This window comes from Megalops cyprinoides, chromosome 14 (assembly GCF_013368585.1).
Source record: "Megalops cyprinoides isolate fMegCyp1 chromosome 14, fMegCyp1.pri, whole genome shotgun sequence".
Classification (NCBI taxonomy): Eukaryota; Metazoa; Chordata; class Actinopteri; order Elopiformes; family Megalopidae; genus Megalops; species Megalops cyprinoides.
In genome coordinates this window covers 14,450,232-14,466,035 of record NC_050596.1, presented here as the reverse complement: position 1 = coordinate 14,466,035, position 15,804 = coordinate 14,450,232, and the positions used below count along the sequence as shown (strand labels likewise).

General features: G+C 40.8%; 1 protein-coding gene across 1 annotated transcript in view; it reads right to left on the bottom strand.

Moving 5' to 3' along the window:
* Nucleotides 1–15,305, bottom strand: part of LOC118789350 (E3 ubiquitin-protein ligase SH3RF3-like) — a 97,237-nt gene extending 81,932 nt beyond the window's left edge. Inside the window, exon 1 of the mRNA XM_036545732.1 lies at nucleotides 14,870–15,305. Coding sequence (XP_036401625.1) covers nucleotides 14,870–15,232 — 363 coding nt within the window. The 5' untranslated portion in view covers nucleotides 15,233–15,305. The remainder of the gene's footprint in view (nucleotides 1–14,869) is intronic.
* Nucleotides 15,306–15,804: the final 499 nt, after the last annotated feature.

The window sequence follows — 15,804 nt, the reverse complement described above, 5'->3', positions numbered from 1 at the left end:
TCATCTGAACAGCTCACAGGCACCAGATGAGTCATAGGGTGCCTTGGAGCAGACAGATGAGGAAACCCTGCATACAAACCCAGCTCTGTACCATCAGAACAAAAACCAATTTGATCCACTGCTGAGGGCTCCCAGTCATTGTTAGCTTCCGGCATGGCGGGCAAGGAACACAGGCTGTAGGGCTCAGCCTGAACTCTAGGCAAGCACCTTACCAACTGAACTACTTTGGAGCCTTAGAGATCCAGATTTTCTATTTGTCCACATGGACCTACACTAAATGAGCCCTGAGATTCACTTAGCTAATGATGAATCCTCCCGATGCTATCTTTATGCATCATTCTTCAAAGTTTTACTTGTTTGTTCCTGGACAATCTGGGAATGCAGGAACTTTCAAGAAGTGCTTAGAGGGAAAGGTACAGCAGTTACTTACTGAAAGACCTCAACAGCATGAGATCCTGACTGATGGAGTTTGCCTACAACAATGTTTCCAAGGCAGCATTTGATGGGTCGGGTTACATATCCCGTGACATTAACACGCACAGTTCTTGCCAACAGAATCATGTGGACAGAAAAGAAAGCCACAATTCCAGCTCAATTATTCCTACTAGACATGAATTGAAAACCACAGAGTGAAACAAAGGTGGATTTTGTGAATGATCGGGAGACAGAATGCCCAAACAGGGATTTTCATCTCCACTTTGCCTATAATTTTCCCAGAGAGACGGCTGACTCAAGCCTCAAAGGCAGCCGTACAGACTAAACACCTATTTTTAGTTTGGGATGTCTCGCGGTCTGACGAACAGTGCTCTACACAGCCCTCACACATGTCCATGTGTGCTGTGTTTCAAAATAAAAGAGAAGCCAAAAAAACAGTCAAAAAACCAGGCTTAAGATAAAAAATAAGTAAGTGGTTCATACAACAGTGATCAGAAATCACAGATTGTCCTTTATCGCATAACAAAGGACATATGGCACAGGTGTTCACGCAAAGGAGTATGAGAACTGACTTTAATCTTTTCAAAACACTATTATATTCTAGCAGTTTGCAACACCCTTCCAAAAGCAAGCAGTGAGAGACACCACAATAACATTGGCAATGCAGCATGTCTAGAGACGGTCACAGTATGCTGTCAGCGGGCATTGGGCCGCTGGCTGTTTTTCTCTCTGACATTCCTGTAGGCAATATAGTTTACCCCATCACATTTTCCCATACTCTCAGAGATGACACATTCTCAACAAACGCTTGCTCTACAAACCCGTGTTACACTCGCTCATCATGGTGTTTAGTCACAGCACATGAAAGAGAGTTAATCTTTTTTGTACCTCCTAAGGACACCGACCCAGCCCATCTGTCTGCAGACTGCTGAGGAAGAACAGTGATCTCCAGGGCTGCAGGTGGTGTGTCCTGGAAATGACTGTGGCTAAGGATCAGCAGGTCTGCCCAAGACTACAAAGGTATCTGTATGCCTGAACGTTTTGCTGGTTAATGATCTTTTTGAACAGTATGATTGCAGTGGGTCTCACATGACACCAGCACACAACACACATACTATTAGCAATTTGTTTAGACCGCACAAAAAGACCACCTAAAAAGTGACATCCACTTATCTGACATGTACACATTGTGTCCCAAAACTGGTTCTGAGAAGGGAGCTCCTTTTAAAGATTTATTTAAAATGAAGTTCAGTCACAGCTGCTTCCTGTTTAAAAGAGCAAATGCTAATTAAATCAAAATCTGCCATTGCTTGCATAATGACATATTAGCTGTTCTTTATCATTGATTTCACATTTATGAAGAGCACTAACAATTGTGGCTGTAAAAAAGTGTTATCGTAACATCAATCTTTTCAGCCCACAGCATGAGAGCAAACTGTGACATGGTGGTTGAGTAACTGGTGAGCACAAATTTGCAGGTTTGAACACAGGGATGCACACAGCTGCCACGCCCTTCAGCCAAGCTGAGTTGCTTCGGTAAACAAACAGCTGTAAAAATGTAACCTGTATAGGTCGCTCTGGAAAACACCATCTGCTCAGAATATAAATAATAAAAAATTACAAAGTTGTCAAAAATACAGCCAGCTGCGCACACAGAGCTGTCTCATGAGGTAATGTGTACACTTAAGGGTGGCCTCATGGGTTGAGAGTTACCCCTCTGAGTCACGTGTTCTTAGAGACCTGTGCAAGCTCCACTGGGTTAAAATGTCACTGTGGATTTATCAAGTCATTTATCATAATCTGAACATGGTAGTTGTATCCTTCTGAACTTGGTTATTCTGTGTAGAACACAGAAAATGAATGCGGAAAAATAGAAAATAAATGAAAGCATATTTTCAATACCATTTTGAACATAATTATTCATAAAATCAGACACACTTGCAAGCTTGAGATGTGATGTGATTTTTCTTTTACTGAAAATGTGATTTCACTTATAGGTAAAAAAAGAAAATGTCGACTAAGGTTTAAACCCTAATGCACGTCACATCTGTGCAGACTTCACAGATAAAATTTGTTACTGCTTACAATAGGATTTATTAGCACCAATCGCAGAAAGAAAAATGCTCACTTCACCGACTAAAAGTCTAAAGTCAAAACCCTCCCAACGGCCCTACAACCAGCTCAACTGATCACAACAGTAGGTCATGGTAATTTCTTCAAATTTACACGTAACAGGAACATTTAGAGTGGTTTATCAATTTGACTATGTGCAGCTTTCTCAGTACAGCCAGGACTCTTATGACATTTGTATTTTCATACACAGTTAGGAATTCATACTTAAAATAGGGTGCTTGAATATTACAGTTATGGTTACATGGTGACATATTCAGATAATTCAACCACACATTTTCTTCTCTAAGCAATGAATGAAACTCCAGGTCTTTCTGTGTAAATAATGATTGAAAATCACAGGAAAGAGATAAGCATTTGGACAGGAACACATTGATACAGTACATTGATATGATTAATTTCCTGTCTGAATGTATTTATGGACAGTTTTTAGGGTTTCTTTCTTGGGGAAAGAATACAAGGTGACTACATCTAATTATCAGGAGATATTTAAATGAACACATAATAAAAGAAAGAAAAAGAAAAATGTAAAACCTAGAATACAGCCAAAATATGAAACATGGTTTCATTGATGTTCAAATGTTCGAAGCCTGCTTCAGTAAAACCAGTGGCCTGAAGAGACACAGGCCAGTACATCAAAATGAATAATGGAAAACCACCCCGAACATAACCAAAAGGAACCTAACCAGCTCTAGAGTGAGAGAGGGGCATTAGTTTATGCACAGTGTTGTATTTCACTTGGACAGTTAGATCTGAAAGCCAAGCATTCTCATTGCAGCAACATGTCAGCAGAATGCTGCCAAAATATGTTACTTCACCTGCTAACAAGCTGTCTGAAACATGTGCACACAAAGTTACTGATAACAGTTCCTTAGCCCTGGCCAGTATCTCTTGCTCTCTGGTAGACACACAGAGTTTGATGAAGAGGTCAAGACAGGTCAGTGAAATTAAAATTACATGATATATGTTGTAAATGTGAAAACAAAAACACATAGGAAGAGTAAGAAGAATAACAACCCACAATAACAGCGACAAAAATGAGAAATGGACCATCAGAGACAGACCAGGTGGCTGGAAGATTATAAAGCAAAATAAATATGTATCAGATTGTGCACTAGGTTCAATACCGTGTTGCTGAAAAATATACAATAGAAAGGCACCAAACTGACTACCAAGTATGTGCAGATAGAGTCAAACAAAACAGATTTGTAAATAAATAGAAAACGTGTTGTGTCCTCTGTGGCCTGTTTGTTGTCCTCCAAATATCTGTGAAACTAAGATGAGATAAAGTGAGACTTTCTCTTGACTATATGCTGCATTATGGCAGAGACAAAGTAGACATTCAGACGAGAGAAACGGCAGGGTGCCCATGGGCATGGAGGCTGGGATTATTCCTCCAGCATCACCCACACATTCAGTTTTCATCCCAGGTGATGAAAACACCGCCATTCTAAAGCTGTAATGTGAGCAAACACTTTCCCGCTAACGTATTTCTGCTGTCATGAAAGAAAATCCACAAAAATGAACAATAGCATTCTCTCTCCCTCTCTGGCCCATACACACAGCAAGAAAATATCTTCCCTTCCAAAGCTGAAATCAGGATCATCAGTTCTGCTCAAAAGCTCCCAGGAGTAGCTGTAACAATGGCTGCAATAAAATGTGTCTTGTGGGTATTTTAATGCAGAAATAGAGAAAGCAATGAAATGCATCTAAACTCCTTGAGGTTATTACATAAGACCATTAGGCATATATCTGATGACGAATATAGTTATTATAGTTATTATTATAGTTACATATACATCCAATCAGGTGTGTTAAGGTCAGCATCAAATATCAGGTCTGTTTATTTATTGTATTAATTTATTGTACTGGTTAAAACTTCAACTAATTATTCTTTCCTCCAAAATTATATTATTGAAGTGATTATTTGCTCACCAAATACTAAAATCTACTTGACAACTGATATTGATTTACATTTTCAGACATTTAAAGGAACTTGATAAACAGTATAATGGCACTCTGGGAATTCAACATAAAACCTTATAGCTGCAAACCCAATTCCAGAACCCTTTGTAACATCTATCATCTAGCACTTTGTAGTAAAATCTATGATAAAATATGTTCAGAAGGTTCATTGCAGAAGGAAATGCCTTCTGCACTAAATTCCCACTCTAAGGGTGAGTTTATGACACTGACAGAAATGCAACGTAGAATAATAATTGATTGATTAAAATTGCATCTTATAATTTGTTGTTGTTGTTTGTTCATTTCGATTGGGAACACTTCATTGCATTGATCTCTTGATGGAAAATGAATTATACTGCTCCATATCACAGCATTTTCCCTGGGTCTTTTGGTTCTTTTTGGTCAAACAGCAGAGTTAACTCCAGGTGAATGGTAGCTGAGATGCTTTATGGACTGAAAAGCTGTCAAGACTTTCAAGTCATATTCAGTTCAAAAACAAACCAAGAGAGGCATTGTTAATCAAAGCCAGATACACTGTGTCAAACTGCAGGTCTTCTCATCTTCAAGTGTCTGTACAGTGATAAAAATGGAGACACAGCTGAAGCGGGCCATGTGAAAACTGGGATGGGTAACAGACACACTGTTGGCCACGACAGCTTATCTCACTGAACGGATATGCCAAGAACAGAGAGTACAGGGAAAGGCATACTGAATAAACAGTGCAATCACTATCTCACCAGAGAATAATGTCTCCACCAATTCTCTTTTCTTCTGGACATGGACATTAACATGGAATTATTTGTTATTTAACTAGTATAACAACAGAAAACCAGTTCTCATTTCTGACAATTACCTGTTTGATAATAACAAGTCTTTCAGCACAGGATACAGAACAGCATCAGACAACAAGCACACAGAGGGACAACATACAGATCAACAGGTACACATGTCAGTCAGAAGACCTTATGGATAAAACAGCAACTGATATGAAATTGCATTCTCTGTTACAGTTCATTCCAGTCCTGAGCCAAATGACATTAGTTATGACCAAAGACAGTGATGATTACATCGAGTTAAATGAGAAGAGTGAAAGTCAAAATGTAGACTGCAAGTTACATGATCAGGACTTGCATTTTCAGATCACAACAAATTCCACTGGTACAGGTCTACATAGCGGTTTCAATCATTAGAAAATAATGGCTGAGATTTCACTGTACTGTGCAATCTGCAGCTGCAACATACATTTCCCCAGTATACTGAGGACACGTATGTAATAGTGACAAATGCTGTTTGGAAATGGTGACTTGATGAGGTGGTCTATCTGAAGAGCAATGGATTTGGAGGGATTGAGATCTTTATCTTCATTGGTCTCTTAGACAACATGTTTTCTTTCCTCTTTCCTCTCCTTCCTTCAAAGCTGAAAAAGACCAAGTAAAATCGAACCCTGGCCAGCACCAGGAAATGATTCACATGCACTCCCCTCACATACAATTGCAGTAAGAACATAATCCTCAAATGGTCTGCTGTGATTCACAAAAAAGGCCATCAAGAGTCTCTCATGATTAATTGTAACTAAAATGGTAATGTGGATTGGTCTCAGCTTCCTGCATTAGAAAGCTGCAGGGTTGTTTTCCGTGTTTCTTTTCTGCTGTGTATGTCATCATCTTACGTAAATCTGTATTTCAGGTCCAACTATAAATTCAAAGCTTTCAAAACATATATTTTAAAAGCAGCCGATGTTTATATTGAGCTGCAGAATCCTATTTGTGGAGTTTCTGGTTGTACAGAACCCCAGGCTAAATCTCTATGTGAGAAGAAGTGAAAAATATTCACACCAACTTTATGGCCATGAGAAAAATATTTTGCTATGTACTGCCAAAAATCAAACATTGTTAGTAAGACCTTCAGTGTGACACTTGAAGACACCATTTATAATGCTACAACTATAAGCAGACAGCCTGGAGAAGGCAACAATAAATACATCTTTGCGGCATCACTGAAATGTGGTATTCATTGTATTCAAAATGTTCTTAAGAGACAAAACCATACTTCAGAGTAGACGTAAACAACATAAAATCAAGCAAAATGCTGAAAAATAGCATGTGCCTTTCTATGATTTAATTTCCTAAAATACAGAATGCTCCACCTCTCGAGCAGAAAACAATTTTGCAATGGTTATGAGACGTACAGCTTAACAGGGCCTCTAACTGCTTCATCCTAAATCCCTCAAAATGTACCCCTTACCCCTGCCACACAATCCCCATACGCCACCCTGCTGCTCAGCCCAAACAAACTGAGGCGGGAATAGCTGCGTTTAGCTCTCTTACCCCTCGCCCGCTCTGGGCCATTACCTCATCCTGCATCCCTTGTGGCTGCCCCTCTCTAGCACCCATTAGGCCAGCCTAGCTGGCTCAGCGCTCTGCTCTGGAGCTGTCATTAGTGCGCCGACAGCCTCACACTCCGTCAGGTTTAGCACAGGACGCCAGCAGACTCTGTGATACAGGTGAATGCCAGCATGCCCAAAGCCTTCCAGATCCCAGGTCAGAGAGGCCTCTGTCTGGATGACCTCACTCTCTCCTTTGCCAGTGCGTCATGTTCAATTGATTGCGAGAGTGTGGTGTTTTAATGAAAATATGAACGTGCAGAAATGAGAAGGGCGACAGGGAGTGGTTGCTCATTGCATTACCTCTTCCAGCTCTCATTTAAGCATGGGCTCATTTGAGGCTCAAAGAGGCTTCGAAATATTCAACACAAACAAAAGAGGGAGAGAATCAGATTTCAAACTGTAGTAAGAGATTAATCCTGACCCCGGATCAGTATGTGGCAGGTCTCCTCATGTAAGGCTTTTGCCCCTGAATAGGTCTAACCTGGCTTGCCTTGTCTCCAGGGAAACAGTATCAATATGAACTGACATCTCCTACAGACAACATTTTTTAAATTAAATTTCCATTTACATGTACATTTTCATCATTTACCTAGAGTTCATCTGATAATGTGGCTATGATGAAGCGGCTTAGTGCCAGCATCAGACTTTTAATAACTTTACATGGTGTCCCAAACTGCACGCTGCTGACCAGATGTGGGCCAATCAAAGGGCTAAATTCACAAGTGCATACCTGGTTCGACATGTAAGCGCAACACAATGTAGCCAACACCATTACAAACAGAGAGCTGCCACATAGCCTGCAGTCAGACCTCCACATACAAGATTACACATAAGCGGAATGAAAGCACAATGAAAGATCATGCACGGGTAGGGGTTGCGGGGGTGTGGCCTAAAGACGTGGGTCTTCACTCTGTGACAAAAGGTGGCAAGCAAATCTGTTGTTCTGACTGCTACAGGAAGCTTGTTCCATCTCACAGGGGCCAAGATGGACAGAGTATGTACCTTGCATATGCGGTTGCAAAAGGTGGGGAAAGCCAAGCATCCTGAAGAAGCCAAGAGCAGTGGCTGGTGTGTAAGGTCTAATGATCTTAAGATTGAAGATCAGGGGAAGAAGTTCCCCGCACTGCCCAGCAGGCTAACAGCAGCATTTTGAAACAGATGCAAGCCATCAACAGTAGCCAGGGACACCAGAATGGGTGAGCCATGGGAGTAATTTGAAGACATGGTGGACCAGCGAATCAACAGCCTTCTGGATGACCTACAGGGTGTTGATCGCATATGCAGATAAGGCAAATGCAGTGGTCAGGGCAGGAGAGTACCAGGGTTTGAACCAGGAGTTGGGTTGAATAGGTAATTTCATCTGTAAATATGAATTAATATTTACATATGTCCTAACTGTGCACATTTAATGATATTCATTACCGTTCAAGAAAATGGATAGATATGGCTTGGATAGTGCCATTTGCCAGCAAGTAGTCTAAGCTGAAGATCTGATAAGCATATATTAATCTATTCAGTGAGGTAACTGAGGCTGTATATTTCACATGTGCATCAGATTATTTCTTGGTCACCATATTTACATGAATGCATGCAGCACACTAATATGGGTAACTGAGATAAAGCTGAAAGTAATACATGGGGCCACTGCCACTCCCACAAATGATTATTCCCTCTGAATCCACGGTTTTAAAATCACAGTGATCATCTTTAGCATTACCTTGCAAAATGCCACAAAATCTATACCACTCGACTAATAAATGCAGTTAGTTTCATTTAGGCTTACATTTTTCTTTGAAATGTATCTTCAGTCACATTTTTGTAGCATTTTTATGGCTAAAATGAATTTACAAACAGGAGCACAATTATATCCAAATCGTGCATCAATGTTACAGTCTACTGTAAGCTCGACCTTGTTGTAAAAAATGTTGTAAAACAGGCATCTGCAAACAATTAAAATGCTCATTTGTAGTTACGATCATTGCAGATATTTCCATATAAAACTTTTACAACTCAACAGGACAACACAAGCACATTGTCCCTTAATTATGAATGCCGGATGGATTTAACTTCCCTTCCAAGAATGGATACAAACAAGCATGCTTTTCCATAATATTTAAAATGCTGTCCTAGTTGATTATATTGCTGTGTGACAAAGGCCTTCAGCCTTCAGCAAAGGCACATTAAACTTCTGGTGGTTTGACTTGAAACTCCTGATACCCACATGAACAGCATTTATATGGTGTACTGAATGGCTGTGTCATCTCTTCGGTGTTTTGATTAGAGTTCCATATTACACAGGGCCCAATGTAGATAACCTCCAGGAATCATGTAAGAAGGGTTATATACTCAGTTTATGAATGCTGCATGACTTCCCCATGAAAACTATAAAATAGTAAAAAAAAAAAAAAAAACCTCTTCAAAGATCTGTATCATGGGATGTGTGTCATGAGACAAAGCATCAGAAACTCAACATGAGATTCCCCTTTAATAAATGAAGACCAACCAAACCAATTGTACTGTTTCACAGAAAAAAACTACAGCTCACTTAATGCTGACTGTACCTCCCAAATTAGTTTGCAGAGGAAAATTTAAATTGCCATGCAAGTATGTCCACAGTGAAATTGGCAGGTTCCTTGGATGAATGATTTAGCAAGTGGAATGTTTAAGAAGAAAATGACTAAATGAAAGGAACTTCTTGAAAAGATACCAGGGACAGTCAATCCTGACCGCTGCGGTAGTGCTGTTGGCCAGTTAATATACCATGCTGCTGTCATTGCTCACTGGCTCTGCATTGCTGTAATCTTATTTATTGATTATGCTTCAATTAACCAGGTAATGTCTCCGATTCAATCACTCACGCAGAAAGCTCAGATAATCTCTGTGAAGTTTACTATGAAGTCACAGCTGCATTTAATAACTAATAAAGTTCTAATCCTCTCTAATCAAGGCCAGTAAATCATCAACTGCAGCCTTCAGGCGTGTGTTTTACCTCTCAGATCCTCATCGAGTGGATTAATTATGCCCTCACGATCTCTTGTCAAATAAACCTCCTCCATCCACGGGAAATCGATTAAACTCGGCTATTTCACAGCATCACTTTTTAATGACATTATTCAAATGCTTCAGACCACATCAAACAAAATGCCACTTGCCTTTTAACAGCTTGACTACATTATATAGCAGTGTCTTTAAAGATCTGCTGTCTGAGCAAAGTGCTTCTCTTTAGAAAAGCGATCACGAAAGACTCCTCAAGACACCAGTTGCAGCAGCTCACAAAGGGGTTTTCTACCAGTAAAAGAGGTATCATGGTAATTCAGAGTCTCAGAGCTGAGCAGCTGCATTGGCAGACAAACCTCGTTCCCATCATCAGCCAGGTGGAACTGGCATTTTTCCTTGTTCATAATACACTCTTGTTTTTGACCTCCTGACAGACCGTTCCACAAAGAATAGTAATCATCTCGGTCCATTCACTTCCTGATATGACGGCCAGGGGGCCAGACAGGCCAGCAGCGAGGGGCGAGCGCATCTCTTGTTTCAGTGTCAGTGGTATCAGCAGCCTTCGGTGCCCTGCACTCTTTGGCGGTTTCCTGGCCATCATCCACCTGGCCTAAAATTCAAAGTACCTTACAAATAAACAGCGTGACAATTCTTTGGAAAGTGGAAAATGTTTCTTGATCGGGATACAGATTCTAGATTTCATTTTTTAAAGCAGTGAAAATTCGTAATTCCACAGACCTCAAGGTGAAGCAGGATTGCTACCGTGCAGTAGGGCTAGCATTTACTTTTACTTTCATGATTACTGTCTAAGGATTCTCTCTTTAACGTAGCTGTATTTTGACATTTGTGCCAGTACAGTCTTGATGCTGCTCCACTTTACCTCTGTCTGGAGAGTTCTGGTTTGCAGAAGCTTCTGTATAGCACTTCCATTAAACAAACAGGCTAGATGCTGAAGTAAAAGAATGTGCAAAACAGCGAAACAAAGCTTCTTCCTCCTGAGGTCTCACTGTGCTCATGTCCCAAACCATTTCTGACATTTTTGAGTATTTATATTTATGATACAAAAACGTTACCTAGGGAAGAAACCAAAGCCACCCACATCCCAGGGACTGGATGATAGATCATAGCCTATAAAGTTATTAAAATACAGAACTAAAAAGACTAAAAACATACACACAAACACAAAGTACCCAACAATTTGATTTTGAATGGTAGAAGTGTGCATTGATTCATTTCTTAATCTCTCCATGTAAATGCTGCAGTGCAGCTGCCTGTTGGAGATGTTTGGCTTATTATACTTTTTGAAACAGAAAAGCTGCAGACTAGCAGGATGAAGAGACATCCACCCGCATTCTAAGAGACCTGATTCTCTCTGGCACTGAGGAGCTGTGTGTGAACAGAGACTTCTTTCTGTGTGTGTGTGTGTGTGTGTGTGTGTGTGTGTGTGTGTGTGTGTGTGTGTGTGTGTGTGTGTGTGTGGCTAAAAGAGAGCACATATGAGATCACACAATCAATTAGTGGCCTCCTGATAGCTTTCCTTAAACTTTCACAGTAAATCCTGCAGAGCTGACAGACAGGAGCAGATACTTTTATTCACAACATGGATGGAAAACCAATGCAGTACTTGCAGCATCATGTAGGCTGTGGGTTTTCTGAAGAACCAATGAAAAAACACAGCAATGACAGATGCTTCAGACCAGTGAAGAATGCTGCCAGCTCCACACTGATGTTGTAACTGTTGTTCTTGCTTACAATGATGTGTATATCTGTTTTGATTTGATTGTGGAAGCACATTTGCAGCATTGGACCCATACAAAAATGAAACATATTGTAATATATTGTGAAATATTTTTTTCATCCCAAGAATATATTGCAAATAAATTTAAATTATATTAATGCAATGTAAATATAACAATATTCAAAATGGCAATTATTTACATGCTTCCAGTATATTTATTAAGCTAGAAAATAAAATATATATTTTTATATATATACTCTCGTTGCACTACTTTTTTGTATATGGAAGTTTATATAAAAAAGAGTGTCCCAGAAATGTGTTGATGTCAGTCTAAATACCTCGGTTCAGGACAAGACAAGCAACTTGCTAACATCAGACCCTGGACTTCATACAAACAATAGGTTATGGAAGATCCAAAGCACATGTCTTATTCATCCAATCATTATTCATTCACACAGAGGGCTGGCCCCATTACACCTCTGCCCATTCTCCCCTCATTACCAATCATGTCAAATAAATCAAGTTCAGGCTGTATCCTGGAACTTTCTGTCATGATAGTTTGTAAATTCTCAAATTATCTTTTTAAGAATCCATCACCTGTGCAGAATATGCGAGTATAAAGCAATACAGTTTGGCATTTTTGACACTTTTGTAATAATCTGTATTCTTCTTTTTAATCCAAAATCTGTTTATAGTTTCCTGTACACTTTTTGGGTCAGCTTAGTTCTTTGCTTGGTTTCTCAGCATGTTTGAATAGAACTGCCATCACCATTAAATAAACAAGAGACAATTCTGCAGAGTTCAGTTGTTAAATTATTCATGATTACATACAGATTCAACACAACAGAGTGTTTTGCTACAATGAATGCAAACTCTGCCAAACACCTTCATAAATTGACACTCTTAGACTGTGAATTGGAAGCAGCACAATAATTACTGCTGTGGAGCCTGACCATATTTCACCTCCGGTGTCCTGGAACCAGTCCTCAGAATGTGTGCAAGCTGTTCCATTCTGCTGCATCAACACGCTTCCTGCTTCTGCACTGCAAGCCCCGAGGACACTCCACTAAACTGTGCCTTGTGTATTCATTGCTTTTAAATTGAAACAATAAGGGTACGTAACCTTTTGTGTACCCTGTAGTTTTATTTAGTGCATGGGGTTTTCACATCCCTTTATTGTCACACTGAATTACTGCCCTACTGCCCGGACTGAAATGATATGAAGGGCCTTTCCCTTTTCCCCTCGTCCTCTGCAGTGCTAACCCTGTCCTTACTTTGCCCAGCCTGGCTGTAGCAGCACAAGATTAGTTTGTACTTTCTCCATTGGGAAGGGGGGAGTGTGGGGGGGGAGTGGTTTCACCACTGCTAAAGTTCACAGATACCACCATCTCACAAAAGGTTGAACAAACAATAACAGAGCAGCTTTCAGCTGAGCCCAGTCTCACACTCTCCAGCACCACCACATCAAAGGCCTTCTTCACACTATCCAAATGTCTGAATCCTATGCTGATTGTAATACTGCGCTTCAAAAATACATTTGACTACATTACACTCATCTGCTAAGTTCAAGCAGTTTCTATAAATTTATATATATTCCACATCTATGACAAATCCATGTTGCAGGTATGTATGTCAATGCAGGTCAAGAGAAACAGTAGACATACAGTAATTGGCTTTAGCTACTTTTTATCAGTTGCTAAAAAGGCACTCAATGCTCAGTTTGCTTTTTTCTAACTAGCAGGCAAACTCTAATTTGACCTCTAACCCAGTGACCAGTACCTCAAACCACCTCTGTGTCAGATTTGTCTTTGTACTATTCCAGATGTCCAGCAGACAGGATGTAAAAGTGTCAGAATTCCAACAGAATACACATGTCTATTAATGAGCACAGATGCCAGGCAAACCCATATGCACACATAGCACAGGGGATGGAAAGGCTCCTCCCCAATGTGTTTCATTAAGTCACTTTGGAAAATGTTCTGACCTGACAAAGACTGAATGGTTCCAATCACTGTCTGTGCCATGCTTTAATTCAACAGCATGTTTGCTAGGTTTCTAACAGTGTTTGGACTTTTGGTTCTCAGAGTCCTGTGCTTCACCTTAAATTCTTATAGCAGATAGAATTGTGTCTTTACCATTTTGAATTCAATCTTTTTTTTTCTCAAAGTACACACAAATTGATTCATCCATTCAAATTCTTTTTGCTCATTTGTTTTATGTGTGTTTCTGCTGCTCCCCAGCTGCCTGAAATGAAACATAACCTTCCCATTACTCACACTGCACCAAACACAGCATTATTAAAAGATATGCAACACCACAGTCAACTATACACTGCTTGTTCTGTCTTTCAAAAAAAAAAAAAAAAACTTTCCCCCAATATCATGAAATCATTGCAGCACAGAATAATCCACTATCATAAACAACACTGACTATTCTAATCCGAACTCTTTCAAGGAATTGGCACACAGACATTCTGCCCCGAGCTGTCTTCAGGCACTATCTCTTTTAGAGGACAAAATCGTCTTTGGAGGATATGAAGCATCGAGTCCAATTGGGGCTTTGACAGGCTTTCCGCTGCCATGCCATAACACTGGATAATGCAGTAAATCCCTATTAACAGCGCAGAAGCGTTTTACCAATATTTTGAGAGGGGAGGCAGCTATCTGTACTGAGGCTATACATTCTGCGACCTGCTTTTAAATGTGGCCGCTGTAACCCCCAGAATTAGCAGTGCCAATTTGGCTTTGAATGGCCCTATGAATTCAAAATTGATTGAATTCGTCGGTGCTGAAATGTTGGAGACTATCGTGTTCTTGTGAAGATTATTAAAACAAACTGTCATAACCTAAGATGCCACTTGTCTGATTCCATCTTCATATACCCGGCTACTTTGCCGTGTTGCACTCTGGGGAGGTGAAAAAATACAAATAAAAAGTAAGTGACCTAGCTGTTGTGCCTCTCTGGACCAGCGACTACTGATAACTCTGAGACCGCTGTGCTTCAGTGCTAACATCTGCGTGACTAGGATTGGTTGCTACAGTATTGGTTGCTAGTTCATTGGTACACATTACGACAGTTGCATTTCTTTATGATGTGTAGGCGAACGTCAAAAAACGATATACTGCCCCATGGTTACGCTGCACTTGCTTACTTTGCATTTGCACAAGTGAATGATCCACTTAAACGCTCACGCCAGACCGTCGCTGGTTAGTACAAACCTTGACCGGGGAGCTCCGAGTAGAACTTGACAAGTCTCGGATGGCTGTTCCTGGAGGTGAGGCTGAAATACCGGCTGCATATCCCAGGGACACCCCGGTCAGTGACGGTCTCCCTCCGTTCCACGGTCGCTGTTTAATCCCATCCAATAACCGTACCAGGAGAATGTTCGCTGGTAAATCATCCACCTCGCAGTCTACCAGTATCCGACACTCCGGGCAGCGCAACTCATTGCGGGAGCTGACTATGTTCTCCAGGCAGCGTCGGCAGAAGGTGTGCTGGCAAGGGAGCACTTTGGCTGTCGTGTCCAGCCGTTCCAGACATACGGAGCATTCAAGTAAATCCAAGAGCGACGACTCGTCCATTTTAGTAACTGGTGTTAACCATAAACGTCTTTCCTTGATCCGACGTACGATGATCTGTCGACAGCGCAGTGCATGCTGGCGACACTTCAGGATGAGAGAACCCCCAGTCTAAGCGCAGGAGGGATCCGCTTCAAACACAGCTGTGTAGAAGTGAGGTCAGACAGTCAACATCAGCACAGGGAACTCAACACATCACGATCCGTGGACTGAGGTGGAATCGCAGTCTACATCTGCAGAGTTCTTACTCTATTGTCATACCTTTGGAGAAGCGTGAAAACCAACCGTGCGTCAGTATCCAGGCTTTTGTTGCAATAGTACTCGCTTGCTTGTTGGCTGGCTAGCTTGCTACCTTTACGACGGCGAAAAGATAACTAGACAATTGCTAACTAGAACTGCGCGGATCAAACGTGTACGATGTTGCCGTTTATCCGAGTGACTTTGAAAACAGACTTGCCTCCAGGGTAGTCGAGTACTGCATATGAAACATTTCCTTATCCCCAAATAGAGATTTCCATATGATTCCTTATGATTGCTTACTCCGCTGTAGAACCGCAAGACAGGAGTGCATGACT